Here is a 23,452-nt window from a genome sequence, read left to right as displayed (position 1 = left end):
GTCCAGGAAAAGTCAACTATATATTTGAATATAAGCTAAATCATTCTATAAAGCAAGTTTATTTGTATAATGTTTGAATTTTGAGAGAAAAAAACGGGAAAATTTGGCCATTTGGGGGATTGTTTACCCTCTCCGGCGGAGCTTTATTTTTTGCCTGCGGTAGCCAAAAACGCCCTCACGCGGCCGCCGCGAGTACTCGCCTCAGCTTCCCAGGGACTCTCCTTCGGCAACTGCCGGGAACTTGGGAAACATACATAGATATGTATGTATAGATCATATCATGAAAGGGCAAGAAAAAAAAAACAATTACCATTCTTACCGATACCCATAAACAAAATATATCATAATGAAATAAAAGCAAAGTTTCTTCCTAACTAAAAATACCTAACTTGTGGAAACAAGCTACTGTAGTACCTATTGCAAAGAAAGCATCGCCTAAGGTTTTAAATGATTTTAGACCCGTGGCCCTTACATCACTAGTAATGAAGTCCTTTGAAAAAATCATCAAACGGTATATTTTAGATAAAACCCAGAATATGTTAGATCCTTTGCAGTTTGCGTACAGAGCAGGTAGAGGAGTGGAGGATGCCTCATTGACCCTCCTTAATTTAATTTATAATCACATTGAAGGAAATAAAACACATGCCCGGGTTCTATTTGTTGATTTTTCATCTGCATTTAATACTATTCAGCCGCACATCTTAACTGGTAAATTATTGTCTCATTTTAACATTCATCCTAAGATTGTCGGTTGGGTTTTGGATTTCTTAACTGGGAGGTCACAACATGTTCGAGTGAACGGCACTTTTTCTGATGTATGTATCTCATCTACTGGCTCACCGCAAGGTTGTGTACTGTCACCACTTCTGTATATTTTATATACCGATGCATATGATTGCAGAAGTCACCATGATGATAGATTTATAATTAAGTTCGCAGATGACTCTGCCATAATCAGTCTACTCCAAAATCATGAAAGAAATCATGGGCCAGTGGTTGATGACTTTGTAGAGTGGTGTAAAAGTTCTTTTCTCGAACTTAACATTGATAAGACCAAAGAGTTGTGTATAGATTTCAGGAAAGACGCACCATTAGCTGATGTAACAATTATTAATGGTAAAGAAGTGGAAATTGTTGAGAAATACAACTATCTGGGTTCTATTTTGGATAATAAGCTGCGATGGGAGGATAACATTAATATGATTTTATGTAAATGCCAGCAGCGTCTGTTCTTCTTGAGGAAATTGAATTTCTTCAAAGTTGACAGAAGAATGCTGTGCTTTCTTACAGATCATGTATTGAAAGTGTCTTAAGTTTTTCACTCATTTGCTGGTTCGGAAACCTCACTGTACAGTGCAAGAACAAACTTGGTAGAATAGTAAACATCTGTAGTAAAATAATTGGAGTGCAACAAACTAATCTCAGTACATTGTATAAAAAACAAGTTTTACACAAAGCCAATTCTATAGTCAGGAATCATCACCACCCACTTTACAAGGAATTCAATATTTTACCATCTCGCCGGCGTTATAGGGTTCCAATAACTAGAACAAATAGATCAAAACATTCGTTCATTCCAACTGCAATTTCTGTACTGAATCAAAACAGAAACGACTAGTCATCTCTGCTTTTATATAATGTGTTTTAACGTCACTGACCTTTTTTTTAAATATTTTATACATGTCTTATCTGTGTAACTTTTTGACTTGTCCGCTGTCGTACAAAGAATTGCCCATGTTTTGGGATAATAAAGAGCTATTGTATTGTATGTTGTATTGTATGTTCCTATGGTAATGAGCGACATGAACAATAATATGCGTTTATTTCGAAGATTATAATAATAATAATAGTATAACTTTATTTAAGGATGAAAAGCAAAAAACTAAATTGTGTACGCTATCCCATACATCAAAAACAGAAAGAACATAAAATACAAAAACAGAGACAGAAAATGATTAAAAGTACAGAAGATTTCTATACGTTAAAATATGCTTTGAATGCAAAAGAGCATCAGTTATCAGAATTAAGAAGCGCTAAAATGAGCACATTTTCGATATTATTTAAACGTTCATGAAAATTATACATTGCTTTATTACGTCTCAAGGCCTCAAAAGTAGGAATTGTATGTGAAACAAACATACCACTCGCGCTACAGTCGCGAGCATACCCCATCAAGATTCTGAAGGAATTGTTATACGCCACTCTATGATTGTCTAGACTCTTTTTTGTGTGAGAAGTCCACAGCTGAGAACAATACACGTTAGTGCAAAAACTTCTAAAGAGTGAAATCTTCACATGAGCAGAACAGTGTGAAAATTTACGGAGCAGAGCATTTGCACGAATATAGAAACATCTAGTTTGCTGCCTGCACAATCATCAAGTCAATTATTTGTCATGATATAACCTATCAGTACGTATGTTCATTGACGACATTTAAACAGGTGGTTCCAAGCTTAATAGGTGGTAGGCTTTCAACTCTAATCGAACTTTTTCTAGGCAGAAAATACATGCATTTTGATTTCTCATGGTGGTGAATTATATCTATCACAAATTAAGACAAGATTAGCATGTAATTACTATCTATTCGTTACATAAGAGAATTCCTTTGATTGACGATTGTGTCACCGGGTGTTGAATGCGTATATATTGGTGTAAAGGTCTTTTGTCTTCAGTCTCGGTCGAAACTCCACCGTTGTTCACACAACAGCCAACACTGCAGAGGTACTAAGGAGCTGACTTCAACGCCACCTGGCGTAGCATCATTACTGGCAATTCTTGGGCCGACTCGCAGCGATTTCGAAGCTGTTATCCAATTGGGTGGCTGAATCTTACCAATATAATGAAAACAATACAAATAGACTCCCTAAGTGGCTGTGAATAGTGACAATCGACCAATCAGATATAACCTTGCAAACACGCTGCGAGTCAGCCGGAATTCTTGCCCCATCTCGACAGTTGAAGCTACCTCGCACAATTCAAGAGGAAGCTGAGTTCGAACAATTCAGAAACCATTCATTAAGCTGCCCAGAAGGTGAGGGTGACACTTACGAAGTTCCGTAAACCATGCAACAGACAGCAGTTTGAGCACGTCGAGAGAGTATTTGATCACCTGGAAGTCTCTTTGTATGCAGTCTCCAAAGGGGCACACGAAAAAGCAAAGAAGTCTCTGAAGTAAGGTATTTGTCTCGTTACTTATCGCATGAAATTATCTAAATTAGCAGACGAGCGAATTCGGCTGGAGGACCGTCTATGAATAGATGTCTGACGAATTAGCGTATGAAACCGATGACGAGAAATGAATGCAACGCTCCGAGATGAGAGGAGAACAGAAAATTAAGAAGATGAAACTGCGTCCCATTCCAATAGTTTTTTTCTAATGAGCAATTTATTTCAACAACGTCAGATTCCGTGACAGTGTCAAAGAGTTTCTCGCAACCTGCGACCATTTTTCGTCCAGTACTTCAGCTTCCAGCTTTGGATCCACTCATGGTTTCATTGCGGACAGTGGTATTTGCAGAACAGATACACTTTACCAAACTCTACTAAGCAGGCAACGACCAGTGCAACAAACTTTCTGCCCAATCAACTCGCTACTTAACCATCTAATCCTGTGTAGTATCAAAACTTAATTTTGACTTTGACTCTCGTCATTGTCCTAGTAGACCTGAGTGAAGCTGTTTTTAGGCATGTCTGTCGTGGGCACTTTGCGTTGCTCATTGAAATTTTGGAAAGCCAAAATTGTCTGCCATGTGTTAAAGGTATTTGTCATTTAGCTTCAGCTTGCCTTTCATTCATTCTCCTCCGCCTATTTCTTGAAGTAATTGCACAAGCATAAGTTTTGTGAACAGGGCTATTCATTAATTGCTCTGGGGAGAGTCACCAGTTTTGTTTTGTTTGGCGCAGATCTTTTAACACTTGGTAGATGTTCGGTACGTGAACTTGCAAACAGATGTTGATTTTCTTTTTCATTGCCAATCGCTCTGGGGAGAGTCACCTGTTTTGTTTTGTTTTGCTTTGCTTTTACTCTGTATTTTTTTTGCATTTTCTCAGGTTTATGGGGTGTCAACGAGCTTATGCAAAGATTGACTTTTCGTAAATTATAAGCGCTGCCTTTTTTAGGCTCCCTGCTCTCATTTCTGCATCACATTCTAGTACGTTGGTTTTCCGATAATCAGTTCCATTGCTTCTCTAGAGCGTCACTCTTAATTTTTTCGTTATTTGCTGTCGTACTTTAGTTCATCGCTTTGTCTCGGCGTGTGGGAATCCTGGCGCAGAAGCCGTAGCACGAACGAAAACAACTTGTCATGTCCTCCGTTCAAGCCTGTATTGTCAGCTATCCATCATCTTAATTTTGCTTCGATAAGGCCATGTTGTTTGTTCTGAAATGTCCGTTTGCTATTTTAAGCAGTTTGCAGACTTTGTGAAAGGTCTCTTTGTGCTACCCTAAAGTGTCGGCCACGTCACACAAAGAAGGACACAGCCAGTGCCCGACGTTTTTACGAATATCACCTTCCATTTTTTGATTCAATATGCTCGTGACAGTGTCATCCTTTTTGTCGGTCCATGGTTAGAGGCTGGTTTTCTACAATGGTAATTTGGCTTTATAGTTGTTGTAGAGTTGTAATTATCTTCCAGACAACATCCTTCTTGTCTATTTTTGATTGCTAACTTTCATGTTTTGATGTTTGCCATTTGTGCAGTACTGTTGGAATATAATTTGATATTGCATTTCCATTAACGTTATCTAGACTCTCTTTCGAGAGTGAATGACTTTTCGGTCATGCCCTTTTTCAGGGCTTGTTATTTATGGTTTCGCCAATTATGTCTTTCATTGAGGCTATTCTAGAGTGAATGACTGTTCGTCGGTCATACCCATTTCCAGGGCCTGTTACTAATTGCTTTCGCCAATTATGTCATCCATTGAGGCTATTCGAGGGTGAATGACTTTTCGGTCATGTCCTTTTTCAGGGCTTGTTAATATGTTATTATGGCTTTCGCCAGCGATCTCCTCCATTGAGGCAATTCATGACTTAATATTGCGAGGCAGCATACCTTGGTGACTGAGATTTCGGGATATTAGCTTACAAACCTGGTGTGGCTTATTTGCAGAAATATCTATTCTTGCATGTAGCCTATTGGCATCACATTCGTGACTTTTGTTGATGGATCTTCTAGTTTGCCGTTTTTTGCGTTAAGATTTTTTTTCCAGGTGGAGCAATGGAGAACAGAGTTCGATGGCCCAGCCCTATGTAATCTATATAAACCCTTCCAGATGTGATGTCAGTATGGAAGGCGGGTTCACAGTATCAAAGTACAGAAATGGAGGGTTCCACTGGATAAATTGGTATTCAACGAGCATGACTATGGATGCTGTATTCCCTACCGAACCGATCTTCCACATTGCAGTCCATCGCCAAGACGGGCAGTATCATTGGAAATGGTGGTCTATAACGGCATCAGAGGGGCTCATACTTTATCCGGAACAGTCTATTGTACGGTACATTGTTTGGTTCATTCTGTTCAATCTACATTTGAGGGCTGCAGACGCATGTTGGCCAAGCCGACGTTTCAAAAAGACGCTTTCCAGGGCAGGGAGCAGCTAAGTGTGAGAGACAGGTGCTTAGCCATATACGGCATTTTGGATATCCACTAGCCCTAAGGACAGTTGCATGTATATCGTCGACTAGCTCAGCATGAAATTAATGAGTGTTAATGTCAGAATCTGAATAATTAATTTTTTCTGCAGTTTATAGAAATGTGGAATATTGTCTTGGCATGACGTAGTTGTCAGCCAATAGCTGGCTGCAAGATTAACAGATTTTCGGCAGTGCATATTTATTTATAAGTATGAATTTGTAGTATTGCCATAAGTCCAGCAGTGCCACTCACTCTGTGCAATTCTGTTTATTTGAACCAGTTGTTTTTCATTCTGTATCTATTTCAAATCAGATTTTGTTGTTTTTTTTGTTTCGATAATAAGAAATCCCGATCCATTGGCACATCTAGCATGCAATCAGGTTCAGGTTTCCAGAGGTTTTTTCCTATTTTCCATGTAGGTTTTATCTGTGGTTTTTCCTGAGCGGCTATGTGCATTTAGGCTTTTTCATACTTCCTGTTTTGAGTATGTTGCTTTGTATTCAAGTTGAGTTTACTCTCAGTATATTTATTTCAACCTGTTTACAAGTCTTTCACTGTTACAGTCTCCTCATCTTCGGCCTTGTACAATCCTAGTTATTGCGTCATATTTGTATTCATTTAGTCTAGATAGACAATTAGTTTGTTGTTCATCGATTGAGATATTTCGTAGCCGTGCAATGCAGCATAACTACTAGCCTAGCTTTTTCACTCTCATGGGGTGTGACGACCACCGCATACCGCATATTATCGCTGTTGTGTATCATTTAATTATCAATTCTCGAAGTTCAGTATAGATTGAACAATTATATGCATTTCGAAGATTAGCGTATAATTACTATCTATTCGTTACATAAGAGAATTCCTTTGATTGACACTTGTGTCACCAGGTGTTGAATGCGTATATTGGTGTGTAAAGGTCTTTTGTCTTCAGTCTCGGTCGAAACTCCACGATGTCCACACAAGTATTTTTTATGTCTATATTCTCTAAATCTTGTGATGCAGTTTTATAGATTTGTAAGTCCGTTGCTTTTTGACAATACGTTGTAAGGGGGGAATTGTGTAATAAACGTGGTGAGTTTTTCGAGGGTACACAGTACGCTCGTGGGGTGTGACGACCACCGCATACCGCATATTATCGCTGTTGTGTATCATTTAATTATCAATTCTCGAAGTTCAGTATAGATGTTATGCTCTTTTTTATTGCTTTTTAGCTGACTGCTCTTCTATCGTTCCAAAAGTTTCCCGTGCCATGGTTGCAGATTTAAAACACTGATCTTTTCACAGTAACCAGCATCATATTCAATAAAAGTTTACCGAAGTTCATGATTTGTAAAATGAGGTTTCGACGGCTGCAAGAAAGGTTCTTTACTAAAAATAAGTATTATTTTCATAAATATTGTTCGTATTTTATCATAGATACACCACGGGAACGGATATGAAACTGTGATAATCAGATGCGTACGAGAGATCTTATTGAAAAGGGATTTCATTTACTTCTTTACATCAGTGCTCAGGATTTCAAGCAACGAGAGGTTTGCATTAGAGACTACTGATGCCTTTGTTCTGTTTAATGTACAACCCTGGTGATAATCCATTATATTGATCGAGTGCTTGATATTATCAGCATTAGAAGTTTGTATAATTACGAAACCCGCGGATGCTCATGCATGCTATGTTACCACGAAGTTCTGAGCATAAAATGTTCCTGTAAAGTTCCCGTTTATTTATAACAACATACGTCTTACCATAGACCCTCGTTTTTCTCGAGGGTCTATGGTCTTACGTAAGTCAGGCTAGGTTATTTAAGGTGAGCGATGATAGACTATGAAAAATCAGAGGAAATATAGAAATCATCTTGTATTGTACAAATTAGTATGAGTTAACAATCGGTAGTCGAGTAGGCTAGTGAAGTACATAAAAGAGAAAATGGACTTTTGGTAAGGCAGCTTATCATGTATATTTCCAACTTGTTTGTGAAAGGGTGTCGAACTTTGACCTGGCTGTACTGAGAGCTGGTATAACACCTGTTTAGGGGACTTGCATATGCATTTTTTTGGCTGCTGTTGTCATTTCAATGAAGAAATGGCTCGCTGTGACGCGAAATGTGTTCATGACTAACGTTTACATCATATTCATAAAAGTTGACCGAAGTTCATGATTTGTAAAATGAGGTTTAGACGGCTGCAAGAAAGGTTCTTTACTAAAAATAAATATTATTTTCATAAATATTGTTCGTATTTTAATATAGATACACCATAGCAAGGGATGTGAAACTGTGATATCATATATGTAGGAAACATCTTATTGAAAAAGGATTTTATTTTTTTTGCGTCAGTGGTCAGTATTTCAAGCAACGGGAGGCTTGCATTTGAGACGAAATACTACTCCCACGTAAACCGTTCGTGGATCTCCCTTAAAAGTGACCTGCTAACACTTTCTCTCCAAAACCCCTTTCACTGGTCAAATCGATGTCAATTTTGACCGTTATAGCGAAAGTGGGTTGGTTAGAGCTTTTCTTCTTCCTCCGCCGGATTTAAAGCCTTAAGAGAGGCAGAAACGCTACAGATGCCTTTTGTTCTGTTTAATGTACAACACTGGTGACTTTTATACGGGCTCTGGTAAGATCCAAAGGAGAAAATGCTGAAAATCGGTGATAATTTTTAAATATTTGAGGTGTAATTCTTGACATTGGGGCGTCCTTTTAGCCGCTGAAATAAGGCACTGACTGCAAAATCAATACGGGAGGGTACAGAAAGTAAACTGAAAACTGCGTATTAATGAAGGATTCTTGATGTGAATTTCATTCTAATGTTATAATTAGTCTATTGGCAGGCTGTATTTCTGATACATTCACGGACATAAAACGCCGGCAAGGTTGATAAACAGGGACAAGTCCGGCAAATTTCATAAAACTATTGTGAGTTGTACATGCCAGTTCAAAGTTTCAAATGTCGGCACTTTCGCTATCTAATCATGCTGCCAAAGGTCACTATACATAGCACGCTACACAAACATATTCGCGATTGATAAATTATAAAGATCAGAGCGTCATTACTTCTTCTACTTTACTTCAAATCGGTTAACACGTCTCCGATTGGCAGAAATAAAGCATAATTTAAGAAAATAGGTCGAAAGATGTTTTCCAACTGACAATCCACTCGACTTTTTCGCTTTTAAAACACAGCAAACTCAGCCTCTGTGCATTACAAATGCTCCAAACTGCCCTGTCCTCACCACAAGGGGTTATCTCCTATACCCCTCGGCAGACTGGTAAAGAGAGAGCAAATCTACTCCATGGCCGTCGGCCGGACTTCTTGCAAATTGTCTCTCGGGAATATGGTGAAAATTTGGCCATATGATTTTTTCCCTACTATCTGCCGTGAAAAGAAACTTGTCAAACTGGTTGACTGCAAATAAATCAATCTCAACATTTTTTCTAGAAAGAGCGATTTCTTTTGCTGGCCATGCTGAAAAAGATTATCCATTATATTTATCGAGTGCATGATATTATCAGCATTAGAAGTTTGTATAATTAAGAGACCCACGGATGCTCATGCATGCTATATTGCCACGAAGTTCTGAACATAAAATGTTCCTGTAAAGTTCCCCTTTAATTTATAACAACATACGTCTTACGTAAGTCAGGCTAGGTTATTTAAGGTGAGCGATGATAGACTATGAATAATCAGAGGAAATATAGAAATCATTTTGTACAAAACAAATCAGTGTGAATTAACAATAGGTAGTTGAGTAGGCTATAGTCTCGCTTCCAGACCTCGTCGCTTTGCCAGTGCAAAGTGCGCCGCTGGCGGTAGGAACATGAAGTGATTTTTCCACTGGCTGGGCGACGGGCGTCGCTTCGCGACTCGAAGCTCGTCGCTCCGCGACTCGCCATGTCCTACCGCCAGCAGCGCACTTTGCAGTGGCGAAGCGACGAGGTCTGGTAAACGAGACTAAGTAGGCTAGTGAAGTACATAAAAGAGAAAATGGGCTTTTGGTAAGGCAGCTTATCATGTATATCTCCAACTTGTTTGTGAAAGGATGTCGAACTTTGACCTGGCTGTATTGAGAGCTGGTATAACACCTGTTTGAAAGACTTGCATATGCATTCTTTTGGCTGCTCTTGTCATTTCAATGAAGAAAGGGCTTGCTGTGACGCGAAATGTATTCATGGCTCACGTTTACTGAGTAACTGCAACTTTGTTTAGCGCTGTTGACGACACTGTAAAAGCTCGGTTTTCCTCAACACTTGATCGATATAACATTTATCAAATACCGAGAGTTCGTCGTAAAGGAGGTGGTACAGCGCTCATTGCGAAATCGAACCTCAAAGTCGTCCTGAATGAGACCCCTGCTTTCGAAATATTTGAAGTACTTGATGCAAATGTAAGTCTACTATGAGTAATGGTTCATCTTGTTGTCATCTATCGTCCACCATGTTTTAGCTGCAAGGTTTGCTTTCCTAACATCTTACCACCAAAGTCTTCTATGATGGATCCAATTCCTACCGCATTGTGACAAGGTGGCACCAGCTGTTTGTCAAATTGTAAACAAGTCTTTGCTTTCTGGTGAATTTCGTCCTTCACTCAAAAAGGAAAATCTGGACCAGAAATATTCTCAGTAATTATCCCCTGTGTCAAATTTACCTTTCCGTCAAAACTCATCGAGCGCGCAGTTTCCAGTCAATTGAACGCATACCTACATAGCAACAATTTGTTCGCCAAGTGTCAGTCAGCCTGCTGGGCGCGCGCGGGTTACAGCACAGAAACTGCTCTCATTATAGTTTACAGATGATGTGCTGCGCTCTCGACATAAACGTAAAGATGTAATTTTGATTTTACTCAATGTTTCTTCCACCTTCGATACGATTGACCATTACGTTCTGTTACACAGACTGCGTCATCGGTTTAGCATCGATATCACTGGAGTTATTTTCGACTGGTTCAATTTTTACATGAGGGGTGCGTATCACACAGTCTGTTTGGGTCAAGTAAGTCCTGTTGAAAGAACAGTCACATAACCTGGAATGCGGTGTCCCTAAGGATTCTGTCCTTGGACCAATTCTTTTCAGTTTATACATTGCACCATTAGAGAACATCGTTACCAAGTATGGCTTAAGGGACCGAGCACAATTAACGGAAGGGGGGGGGGGGCGGAAGAGAAAATGGGGGGGCCACGAAAAAAAATGAGTGTTCTTGGGGTGGGCCATGAAAATTCCAGGGAAAGTAAGGGGTGGGCCACCAAAATTTTTTACACCATGACAGACAGAGAATATTTTTCAGCATTTTTGTTCCCTGTTGAAGCTGGAGTTCCTTGTTAAACTTCTTGTAGCATGATGAAATACCAAGTCTTAAACCTCACAATGCAGTTGTTATGTGTAAAATGAGCAATATTATTATTGAAAATTGACTTCATTTGTCAACAGTAATAATGGTTGGTAATGATACAGAGGCTCGGTTGAAACTGGTTATTTCATCATGCTATAGGAATCCCTTATAGAACAGGAATGCCTGTCAGTACCATGTGAAATTAGCATTCACATGGCTAGTTGGCATGACTTAATGCATGTGCATAGGGAATAGGCAGTCAGGCAGTCCACATTCATTTCAGAAGCACGTTGGTAACATGTTACTATAGGCCGAAATATTAAATGAGCTAGCCATTCACACACATGTGAATGAATGGTTATTCTGAATCCACTCACATGTATGTGAACCAATGGTTATTTTGAATGCACATATGAATGACAGGGTCATCCTGGCAGAAAAAGAGCACCATGAAAAGTACTGATTTGACATCCGATTTCACTTATTTTGATGTTGCCGTTATGAATTTGGTAAACATTGTTACATTTGCATGTTTGCAAGGTGTAAGCAAACATCAAATAAGTGAAATCAAATTCCAGTAAAATCAAGTACTTTTACACAGCCTCTTACGGTGAATTATATGATACAATTGGTTGGAGATGTAATTTAACCATATTTGGCCTAAAACTAAGACAGGCCAAACAGAGTTAAAAGCAACTCTGACTCACCTGAACACAGCAAACACAAGCAGACTCACCTTTCCAAACATTCAAAATAAAAAGCACAAAACATATCTGTAAGTCTGATGACCAATTTAATAAATTTTTGGCTTCAACAAATTTCATAGACACAGTGAAAAGTGATTTAGTCAAAGATTAGTTTTTAAAAGAGTTCATTTAACTCTGGCCAAGTCTCATCTTTCATGTCCTATTTTGTTTTGAAATTTGACATTGAAGACTTCTTTACGTAAGTCATGATTATTCTTGCCAAATTTCTCTTGGGCCTTGGCTGACATGCACACTGAAATGAAACAGAGAGAAGAGAATGAACTTAGCAACATTTATTAAGACGACAACTTTACAATAAAGTTTCAGAACATGTGTGTGATTTGTTACATACACATAGAGGAATTTTTTACATACATCTTTGCGAATGCAAAATTAATACATTGAAAATGTAACATATATGTCTAGAAATGTGCTTGTGTACGTTGTATTGACTTGACTTAGTGCCACAGCCACTATACCGATTAATTTATGTACATCTTTACAAAGTGAGGGCATCACAATTCATAATTTGAATCAATACAAGAAAGTATGTTAATACATGAGGCAAACAAGTTATTGAACTCAATAAAAATTACAGCTGCTGTCCCTTGAAAATTAAGACGTATCACATTTCTAAAGATTTTTTCTGTCTTTCAATACAAGGCTTCTTACCTGGCAATATCATATTAACAATGGATTTTAAAAGTAACCATGTACAAAAGAAGTAAAAAATGCAAGTAAGACCGGGTGGTACAAACAATCATAAGTTTACATAGCCATGTTCATCCTACGATCTACCGGTAGTTTGGTTTTTTTTTAATATTTTCATTTCGCCTATTTTTTTTATAGCAGTGTTTTTGCACTGAGTGAGACCATGGACGCAAACTAAGCTTAGGCGTTGTTCAAGCCCAGCTTTGTTTTGCGTTAATGGCCACACTGTACACCTCCCTCCGCCCTGTCCAGGTATACAGATACGTACTTTCTTTTCACCCCTAAAGCTCAGGTTAAAAATGTCGGGCCATATACAAAACCAAGCTTCCCTGGAAAACATCAATGTGCAGAGAAAAGCCTCTCTATAAGGCATACTAATTTCGTAATTGCCCTTTATAAATATGCATTTCAAATACTTACCGGATGAATGGAAAATTATCGTCCACGACGACTTGCTATCTCGGCCCCACTGCATCCAACACTGTCGCGGGGAAATACACTTTACCTTCATGCCAACTGAAACATTACCACTTAGACCTAACTCACTTGCTGTTTTGACTCAAAATGTGTCGTCACTGGGGAAGAAATGACCGAGAAATCAGCCATAATTCGTGAGATTCAGCTGGTCTGAACAGCCATTACTTCAAAAAAATCTGCGCAATCTCATTTGAGAGATGCAATGTGATATCCGACAACGATCGTGTGGGAACACAAAGCATTGGTCAAATTCGAAAGGTCAAGGGTCGTGATCGTCGCAAAATTTTGACATTTCAAGTACGCGTAAACTGTTCCTTTAGATTTTCCAATAAGCAAAAATTGACTTTATATGAAGAGATCAGTTAAAATACGGACGTCCAACACACTAAGTGAACCCTGTTGCAATTCTGATCAGCCTCTTTAAATCCGAGCGTACTCATTTACGGGACCCTTACGTTCATACCCTGTTGCGTCCCGTCCACTCTTCCAACACAACTCTTTCCAAAGTCACGACATCATACATCGTCAGAACCGCTAGTCCATCCGGCTCGACTTTTGAACGGTTTGGGGATGAACAGTACCTGTACTGCGTTTCCATTAAGTTTATGTAAGTTGTAATCGCGAAAGTTTTACAATGGCAGATGCAGAACCGTCGCAAGTGTGTTCGTCGTTGTGATGATCTGACGTACATGTACATGACTGCACATCATAGCCAGTTGCCGACGGACGTACGCGAAAACATGGACCGTATGAGAAAATTTAATGACAGATCCAACCATATTACGTCTGGAAATGTGAGTACCTTTCAATAGAATGCAGGTTCCGATCATATGGAATATTTAGCGGTGAACATGTGTTTATTATTGCACATTTTGAAAATAAAAATAAACGATGTTTAAAATTTTATCTGTGCTGATTTAATTTAGAGGCTGCTCACAGACGTTTGTAGCCATCTGCATGACTTCCCTCTTGTCATATTCATTGGTTTATACTGAAAATCCCTGGTCTCGTTTTTTTGAATGAGATGAATGAAACTAATTCTAATTATATTTAAGGGATAGGCTGTAACTTCAAATTTTGGCAGAAATTGTGTTCTTCGTACATCGACTACAGGTTTTTCTCTCTTTTCAAAATCATGTTAGCCAGTATTGCTAATGTTATTCTATTTTCTAAAACACGTTCAAATATCCAGTCTTCACAACCTGTATTATGTACAGTCAGCATTGTTATTGTTGGTAAACACATTTTGGTCTGGACTAAACTTCAATTGAACACAATAACAGTGAACTTTTATAATATACATGCACACAAAGTGTATGTTGGTTGTATTGATAATATCAACGAGCTAATTCAACTTAAATTTGTAAACCAATGAAGTAAGTGCAGTTGATACATAACAAAAATATTAACACCTGAAAAACTTAACCCAAGTAAAATCAACTCTACACATGAGTGCCGCCTAATTTATTTAAATTAAATAGACAATAGGGATGTGAAAACATGAGAATTGACAACAAGTCAGTCCTTGGAGTTTATTAATGCATGTCTAAATTTTTACCGCCACATGTGTAAGCTACCATTCAATCCATTGACAATCTTCCCTTCTATCATGAATTCAATAGGACTGCTAATGAATGGTTACTTCACATGGCTGAGTCTGATTTCACATTCATAGCCAGTGATGAATGTTCAAATTTTAACATGTCATATTTCCAATACTGGCATGTGGCAGGTTGGACTGCTATGGACTGCCTATTTTTCCTCAAATAACCATTCAACCTGTTCCACACAGGAATGTGGACTGGCTAATAGGCAGTTCAGAACTAGAATACGTAGTGGACACACAGGAAAAAAATACTGAAAAAAAGGGAGGAAAAAATGGCATTAATGGGTCTTTTATAGTTAGCCCATGAAGGACTATTCCAATGGCAGACTGTCATTACAGTGGAGTAACATTGAATATCTTGGGTAGTCATAGAAAGGCAGACACTGGGTTGTGGAAAGTGCATTGAAATCACAACGGTCATGTTATACATTTTTCCCCAACATCTGAAAACATCATACAGATACTCAGTTGAAGTAAAGTTATTTTATTTGTTTATTATTTATATATTTATTTGTTTATTATTTATTTCAAGAATGCAAGAATGTTGTTTTCACTAAAGCATATATTAAAAGTTATAAGGATTATATATATGTGTACAACTTTGTACCCATGTAATCTTTCTTTTTGGGGAGGGGGGGGGGCCACAAAAATTTTGTTGCCGGTGATGGGGGGCCACTAAAATTTTTGCTGGTGTTAGGGGGGGCCTGTAAAAATATACGCACCACATATTTTCTCTTCCGGCCCCCCCCCTGCCGTTAATTGTGCTCGTTCCCTAATATGTTGTATGCAGATGACAACGAATCTTATATCACTTGTGAAGGCGATCGCCCCGGGTTCCTATTGATGTTATCGAGTCTTGTGTGGAGGATATCCGAGGGTGGATGAGAGGAAATATGCTAGTCCTCAATGACGGGAAGACAGAGATTGTACATTTATTTCTCATCTAAATTCAAAGATGTCGGCCCATTGTCTCGCTGTGATGTTGTACGGATTGGCGATGTCACCATAAAGCCTTCGAACACAGTTCGTAATCTTGGTGTTACCATGGATACAGTCGGTAGTATATCAGCCCATATTGTTAATATTTGTAGGTCAGCCTCCCCTGCGTTGTGGAAGATAGGGACAATTCGTAACATCTTCGATCACAGCACAACCGAGAAAGTTGTTCATGCGTTCATCACGTCTCGTATAGATCATTGGACCAGTTTGTTTTTGGCCTGCCTGCTTACGAAATTCAAAAGCTACAAACGATTCAGAATTCTGCAGCTCGCTTTGTTATCAGAACAAGAAAAACCGATCATATCACACCTTGTCTCTATAGATTGCACTGGTTTCCAGTTAAGCAATGGATAGAATTCAAAATTCTTAGCATCACTTTTAAGATTCTTGTATGGTCTTGAGCAAAGTATTTAGCTGAATTGCTCACGTCACAGTCCGTGACACTTGGCGCACACTTCGCTCTCATTCCAGTGTTGTAGAATTTATATCAGCCAATTGGAAATACAGTGTATTACGGTGATAGGGCTTTCTCAATTTAACACGATTGGAACTAATTTGGGATAATTGGATGGTGAAGTAATGCCGATTTAATCTACAAATGTAATCTCATCTGCTTTTCTTTTTACATTACACACTTGTTTCTATGAGTAATTTGTATTAGTGCAACATTAAACTATCTTGCACCCAACACTGTTGAGAAATTTTAAAAATATAAAAATCCAATCGTTCCAATCGTGTTATTTGTGCACCTCGCTTATGGAATTCTCTGCCATTACATATATATATTCGAGCGGTTCAAACATTAGCTTTTTTTGAAAGTAAACTGAAAACTCACGTTTTCACGTCTCTTTGTAATTTTCGTACTTTTGATGATGAGTTTTTATAAAATGTTTTCTCCGTTCCTTTTTACTCTGAGTTTTAAAACAATTTTATGTTTCACCCACCTACAGTGCATTTCACCTAAGTACCGCAACTCAGCGTTTGAGACGTTTACAATCCACGTACAAAACACACGATTAGCTTGGGTATCACGGACACATTTCAAAGTCACCGACTCATCGATTAATTAAAGTAAACCAGCATGGGGCAGCCGCTGTCTTGCTTGAGAGATAAACAGTTGACTAGAGTTGATCTACAATGTAACTGTTTCTTTTACAATTTCAGCTAAGAGTTCAAGAGGTGAGGTATTCTCAACAGAAACTAACTAAAACGCAATACAATGTAGATCAAGGTATCTCTCAGTCTAGACAGAGCGGCTGCCCCATGCTGGTTTACTGTAATTAATCAATGAGTCGATGGCTTTGAAATGTGTTGTGATACCCAAGCTTATCGTTTGTTTTGAACGTGGATTGTGTCCGTCTCATACGCAGAGTTGCGGTACCTAGGTGAAATGCACTGTATTTAAAGGGACAAACTCGCCCATTTTTCATGAATTTTGTTTGATATGAACACGATTGGAACTAATTTGGGATAATTGGATTTTCACATTTTGCAAATTTCTAAAAAGTGTTAGGTGCCATGTAGCTGAATGTTGCAATATCGCAAATTACTCATAAAATCGACATTACTTCACCATCCAATTATCCTAAATTACTTCAAATCGTGTTTATGAGATACTATTTATATTGTTTGACATGTTGAAAGATACTGATAAATGGGTGACCATACATATATTCGACCCTGATTTTAGACAAAATAAATGAAACCATGGCGAAAATGAATTAATGGTCATGACCATTAATTCATTTTCGCGATGGTTTCATGTATCGTGTATAAAACCGGAGTTGAATATATGCATGGTCACTTCATTCAAACACGATTGGAACTACTTTGGGATAATTGGATGGTAAAGTAATGTCGATATAATCTGCAAATGTTATCTCATCTGCTTTTCATTTCAAGTTGCACACTTGTTTTTATGAGTACTCTGCAATATTGCAACATTCAACTATAGGGCACCTAAAACTTTTGCGAAATTTGAAAAAATATAAAGATCCAATCTTCCCAAATTAGTTCCAATCGTGTTTTTAATAACTTTCAACATGTCAAACAATATAAACAGTATCTCGTATCAAACAAAATTCATGAAAAATGGGCGACTTTGTCACTTTAATTTATAATGTAAAGTGCTACATAAGAAATAGAGACAAAACGATTAAATTAAGGTAGAACGCGCATTATTCTGACTCTCAAACTTTTTCCAATTCTACCCTGATCTACCACTTGTCAGATTCATTTTAAAGTTCATGATATAAGAAAACTTTTCACCTTCTTGGGTTTTCGAAAATCAAAAATTTATTTTTCCACGTATAGTTAACACAGGGATGGCGGCCATTTTGAATTTCAAATATCGAGATATATCTCCGGTAATTTGTTTCTCTGGTACCAAATTTTGCACGATTACCCCCGCTTTTTAGTTTTGATTTGGTAAGAGAATGGTCGAAAAACTTCGTTGAAGAAAGTTTGAGCAAAAGTTTAAGTCTTTCACTGTCGAGGAGTGCAAATGTGCCTGGAAATACAACTTCTGTCGGTAAGACGGGAAGGTATCCGAGCGAGATACTAGTAATCTCCGCCGAAGACGGACGCAAAAGAATGTTGTCATCTTCTTCTACTCAAATTGAAAAAACAAAGCAGCATTAATATTGGAGGAGGGGGGAGCGTCGTTCAATATTGTGCAGTGTATTGGGCGGATACGTACTGACGTACAGCATGGGCCTTGAGTACACAAGGATTGTTCAAAACAAACATAAACGTGAGACGTTGGGCAGGAGTCACAGTCCTTTATTTGAGCAGGAGAATTATACCACAATACAATCATGCGTGACAGTGATTTCAGTGTGCAATAAACATCTATGGAACGCACAGCTACTTCAAGTTAACTCTCCAAAATATTACAAAATGACCTCTCCCATGATGCAATGGGAGGAACCGAAAATCAAACAAAAGATCAGTGATCCATCTCTGAAAACAATGTATTTACATCCAATCTGGGGAAAAATTTATATTAAATACACTTTTTGCCACGCCTTTCACATTAGAGCATACCTGTACTGAAACAAAATAATAAATTGGTTGCAATTAAGAAAGTAAACATCCGTGTCTTTGTATTTTTTTAAGTTTCCATATGGTGCCAGGATCACCTGCAGCTTCCCTGAATTATCTATTTACACTTTTGATCAACATGCTTGAAAGAATGTAAAATTACCAATGGCATCTTGGAAGAAGGGAATTCGAAGAACTTCCAAGGAATACTGTCTGGACAACAAAGAAGCTAAATGCCTTATTTCCATTTTGTACTGTTTTCGTTTCAAAGAATAAATTATTCAAGATAAATTTGTGTGTGCTTGAAGAATACATTGTCAGTTATTCAAATTGCGATTTTGGTGTACTGTTGAAAATGTTCGAAGTATGTCCTATATTTTGTGTGTGGTTTTACACAAATGCTCCCACTCCCCATCAGATCAAAAAACCACCAACAGTAAGTCCCTAGGGCCGATCATGGGAAGTTAAAATGTCATAAAAACGTTCTGCAAACAAATGTCAAGCGAAATCTCTCCTCAGAGGAAACTGCGAACATTGACATTGAAATTGTCTTCACATCTTCATACTGTATGTTGCTTTCAACACAACATGTTTTATACGTCCACACAGTGAACTGGGAATCAGCTATGGTAATGGCACGTTTGACATTTCAGTGATTAATAAATACAGTAAAATTTTTACAGTACACATTATCATTATTCTGAAATACAACCCCTTGTTAGCTTTACAGCAAAATTCAACGTCTTTTGCATTGCAATTTTGTAAGCTAGTATCTAGACTGCCCTCATGGACAAAAGTTGACATCTTTTGGAACTCGTTCTGTTTATTCCTATCGCAACATGAATAGTCGTCCACAAATAATATTTCTGACTTTACCATTTTCCCACTGAGCGCAATAAATAAAAAAAATCCCTCAGAGAGTCTGTGACACGTTAGTTGAAAGCAACAAGACAATAATATTTGCTTTGTGATTGTAGCATGATAAAGATATTCGTTCCAAACAAACCTCTTTGAGAAAACACACAAAATAAAAGTGAGCTGAGTAAAAGAACAAAAATTCCTTCTGGCTAAAGGATAGCACACGAGCAGACTGAAAACTCAAAGGATCAGTTTTCACTGAAAGTAAAACACTAGCGATAAAGAGAGTACAGGCAACAAAAATAATTACAAACAGAAAAATTCCGAACATGTTACTATGAAATAGAACAGACAATTCTCTTAGAGCACTAAAAGGAAACCTCACAGGGGACTGCTCACATGTCCACCTTTTTGCACTTGTGAATGAGTTATCCATATACAGAACATTCAGACAGTATTTCTGTTTTATAATATCTACTGTTTCAACCCTACACCTTGTGCACTATTCAATGGCTCATCTTGTATCCTACTGGGGTCAGGCACACCCTGTGGGCTACATGTTGAAGGCTGGTCGTTCTCAGGCTACTTATCGTATATATGTACATGTATTCTGGAAACCACAGTGAAAACAAACTTAAAGAAAGGATTCAAAGTTCAGTAGATTGAAAACTGAAACAAAGCAAAACGGAACAAAGACGCTAGACACAGAATCTTTAAAAAGACAAAAGTAACAGTATCTACTTTGAGTGGTGAAAAGCTACCCTGGTGTCACTTTGTACATACCATATATATCAGAGAAATCGAGCTAAAATGAAATCAAATAAAATCATTCTGTGGGGGTCAAATCAATGGTAGTGGGACAATAATCAAGATTGAGAGAGCACAAATCTGGAGCAGACAGGTCAACTGTAAAAGTCAAATATACACACAAACACAGACATGACAGGTTGATGTGGGTTGTCTGTGTATGACTTGTAAATGATCTGATGATTTGCATGGCCGTGTTGTGTCACTGTGCACTTGCATGTACAGCTGTGGTCTGCAGGTAGTGTTGACACCGTTCACATTAATAAATGCCTTACATTTCATAAGAATTTTCGTAAGGCGCTGAGCCTCTGCCAAAACAACTGTTAACTATACACCGTAATAAACAGTCATGTTGGTATATAACACACTGACTTCCATCACAAATTGCTCTGCAATGGCCACAGCAACCATGGACTGTAGAGGGGAATATTCCCCCTACATGTTTACAACACAACGGTTTTTTGAACAAAATACAGAAAAGAGCTTGCATGATGGTCACATATATGTAGAGCGGAATATTCATGCATGTATATTACCGTACACGTACATGTATGTGTAAATTTCCATGTTCTTGTTTTGTGTCAATGTCCATTCCACATCCACGTTTCGACCACTGTATGGCACCATTATACTTTGTACTCACTGACACAACTAACTGTCTGTCTTGCTGGAGAAAGCAGCGCAGAGATAAAAATTGAAAACATGATTCATATGTGAAGTGAATTTCAAAGTCAATGCTAGCAAGCTCGTGCGATGACATCCACAACAATGATTGTGCAATCCCAACACTTGGTTATATACTGTAACATGTACAGAAGACCCTGAGACCAATGGATATAACACATTGTGTACACTGAATGTATTGACCACTGAACATGGGCGTAGACACAATATAGAGAAATGTTATAACTTTAAATTGCAAACAGTATGAAGGCTACTGGAGTTAACTTTTGCACATCACTTTAAGGTGACCCATACAGTTACAGTTAGCTTGTCAAAACAGACAGAAAATGACAAGGAGAGAAATTATAAAGGATACAAGAGAGAATTTGTAGAATAACTGACAATAGATAGTTCTTGCTCTTGCCTTGAAGTGAACAACAGGCAATGAATAGCCAATACAGGCATAAAATAGATTGTGTAAATCATGATTCAGACATTGTGTACACCTAAACACTACCAGTGAGTGCTTAGCAACGGGAGTGAGTAGAATGTGAACAACACATGACCAAAGCTGGCTTCAAAATTTTTCCGAATGTGTTCTGCCTATGATGTGACATCAAACACAGGTTCCCCCCTGCATTTGATGTCACTGGGTGGTTTCATGGCATTTTTTGTCCAGCATTGTTGCACCACTCAAATTTATTTGTACAGTTGGTATAACATTAGATCATACACCAAAGTTTCAATACATTTTGCTACACAGCTGTGGTTGTTGTGATCTTCGAATGCAATTACTTATATTCTTAAGGTAGTTCGCACCTTGAAAGTGAAAGACTTAAACTTTTGTTCAAGCTTTCCTCAATGAAACTCAAAACCTTTCCCTTTTACCAAATCACAAATTAAAATCAGGGGTCACTCTGCAAAGTTTGGTATGACGGAAACAAATTACCTGACATTTATCAATGTTTGAAATATAAAAATGGCAGCCAATCCCTGTGTTAACTCTATGAGAGAAAAATAAAAATTTCAATTTTCGAAAAAATAAGACAGTGAAATTTTTTTACTCCAACAGCTTTAAAATGAACCCCAACAAGTGGTAGAACGGAAAAAAATTGTAAAAATTTGAGTCCACATATCTGTGCCCGAGGCACTTTCTACCTTAAGTACACAGTAAACACAAGTACACATACCAGTAATTTAAAATTCTGTACGACCATCGATATTGTACACCTCCAGGAAGCAGGAACATTGATTCTGCTATGCAGTAATTTTAGATAACTGCGAGTATGTTACAACATTACAGCAGTTCCGGCTGCTTTGCAAAACATATTGGAACTGTGGCGTCTGAGCTAATACTTACAGTACACACGTAACGTCACAACAAAAGTAGAAATTTTTAATTTGAGTGAGTTCTGTTTTCATCAATTTTGAAGGTATAAAACAGTTGTTTCCATAGAAACAGGTACTGCTTCATCTACAACTGTATCAAAATGTCTCCATGGTGACTCTGATACTACACCACAAACTAAAGCTGTGTTCGAACAAGTTTCCAATTTGAAGCGTCTAACTTGAATTCAAAATTCAGCATGTGTATTATCTCAACATCCAACACCTCACTAGGGGTTTGGGCGGAGACTTTTTTACCCCCAAACTATAACCTTGATATAAACTTTCATATTTCTAGCATTATTTTCATTTAAATTACATTTGCTGAGCAGTGAAAAAAACATGATATATCAGAATACTGAAGATTTCAGACTTACTGTATTTGTTTTTCTTTAAAATTGAAAAATTTTATAAGTGTACGTATGCTATTCATGTCAATGCATGGCTAAAACATTTAAGTGACATTTTGTTGTGTTTTTTAGTCATCTGCCAGCAAATCTTGGATTTCCCTTTCCAAGTCAACAATTTCAAAGTTGCCCTCCACGATGCCATTGTCGTCGTTGTCGCTGTTGCTGAGTTCAAGGTCAAAGTCAAGGTCGTCTGCATCCAGGTTGGCCTTCCTCTTGTCGTTCTGATCCAGAATCAAAACACTGCCCGGCTGGTCGCCACTGCTGTCCGGATGCACCATGGCGCTGGTCCGTGTCGGACTGGCAGTTTTCCCTTTGTTAGAAACTGTCCTTGAGATGGGGGCAGTCACCTTCCGCTGAAGATCTGCAGTCTTTTGAGGTACTATTTCATTTCTCTTTGAGTCACTGTAAATGTTAGGTTTCCCATCCGCTGTCTTAACCAATCCCCCATGTTCATTCTCAAAACAAGTCCTATTCTCCACACTATAATGTTGTTCCTGAATGTGCAGTTTGTCATCTCGGCACACGGCATCACCGTCATCCTCGTCGTCCGCATCATCACTGTGTCCGATTTCAAAACTTGTTTTTGGGTGTTTGTAGTCGCCGTGCACTTGCTCATGTCCTTGACTGCTTAGGTCACCTTGACCTTGGGGTGAACTTTGACCGGGTGTGGTTACATGTGGCCAGCTTCTGTCGTCTGTGCTGACATGTTTTAGGCTCTGATGATCGAAGTGTTGAATAGAGAGCTGAAAAAGACAGTGAATTATAAGACACAGACCATTTGAC

The 23,452-nt window shown here is 38.2% G+C and overlaps 1 protein-coding gene and 1 long non-coding RNA gene across 3 annotated transcripts in view; both read right to left on the bottom strand.

Moving 5' to 3' along the window:
- Positions 1–11,738: 11,738 nt before the first annotated feature.
- Positions 11,739–12,887, bottom strand: LOC139148127 (uncharacterized). Its single transcript, XR_011555882.1, has 2 exons — positions 12,842–12,887; positions 11,739–11,963 (listed from the first exon to the last, which is right to left on the bottom strand). It is a non-coding gene; the product is annotated as an uncharacterized lncRNA (long non-coding RNA).
- A 5,376-nt stretch (positions 12,888–18,263) lies between these two features.
- Positions 18,264–23,452, bottom strand: part of LOC139148126 (ankyrin repeat domain-containing protein 27-like) — a 42,442-nt gene continuing 37,253 nt past the window's right edge. For both annotated transcript variants that reach the window (XM_070719427.1, XM_070719428.1), the window contains exon 25: positions 18,264–23,412. In XM_070719427.1, the coding sequence (XP_070575528.1) occupies positions 22,738–23,412 (675 nt within the window). In that variant the 3' untranslated portion in view covers positions 18,264–22,737. The remainder of the gene's footprint in view (positions 23,413–23,452) is intronic.

This window comes from Ptychodera flava, chromosome 13 (assembly GCF_041260155.1).
Source record: "Ptychodera flava strain L36383 chromosome 13, AS_Pfla_20210202, whole genome shotgun sequence".
In the NCBI taxonomy this organism is placed as follows: Eukaryota; Metazoa; Hemichordata; class Enteropneusta; family Ptychoderidae; genus Ptychodera; species Ptychodera flava.
This window is presented reverse-complemented; position numbering and strand designations above follow the sequence as displayed.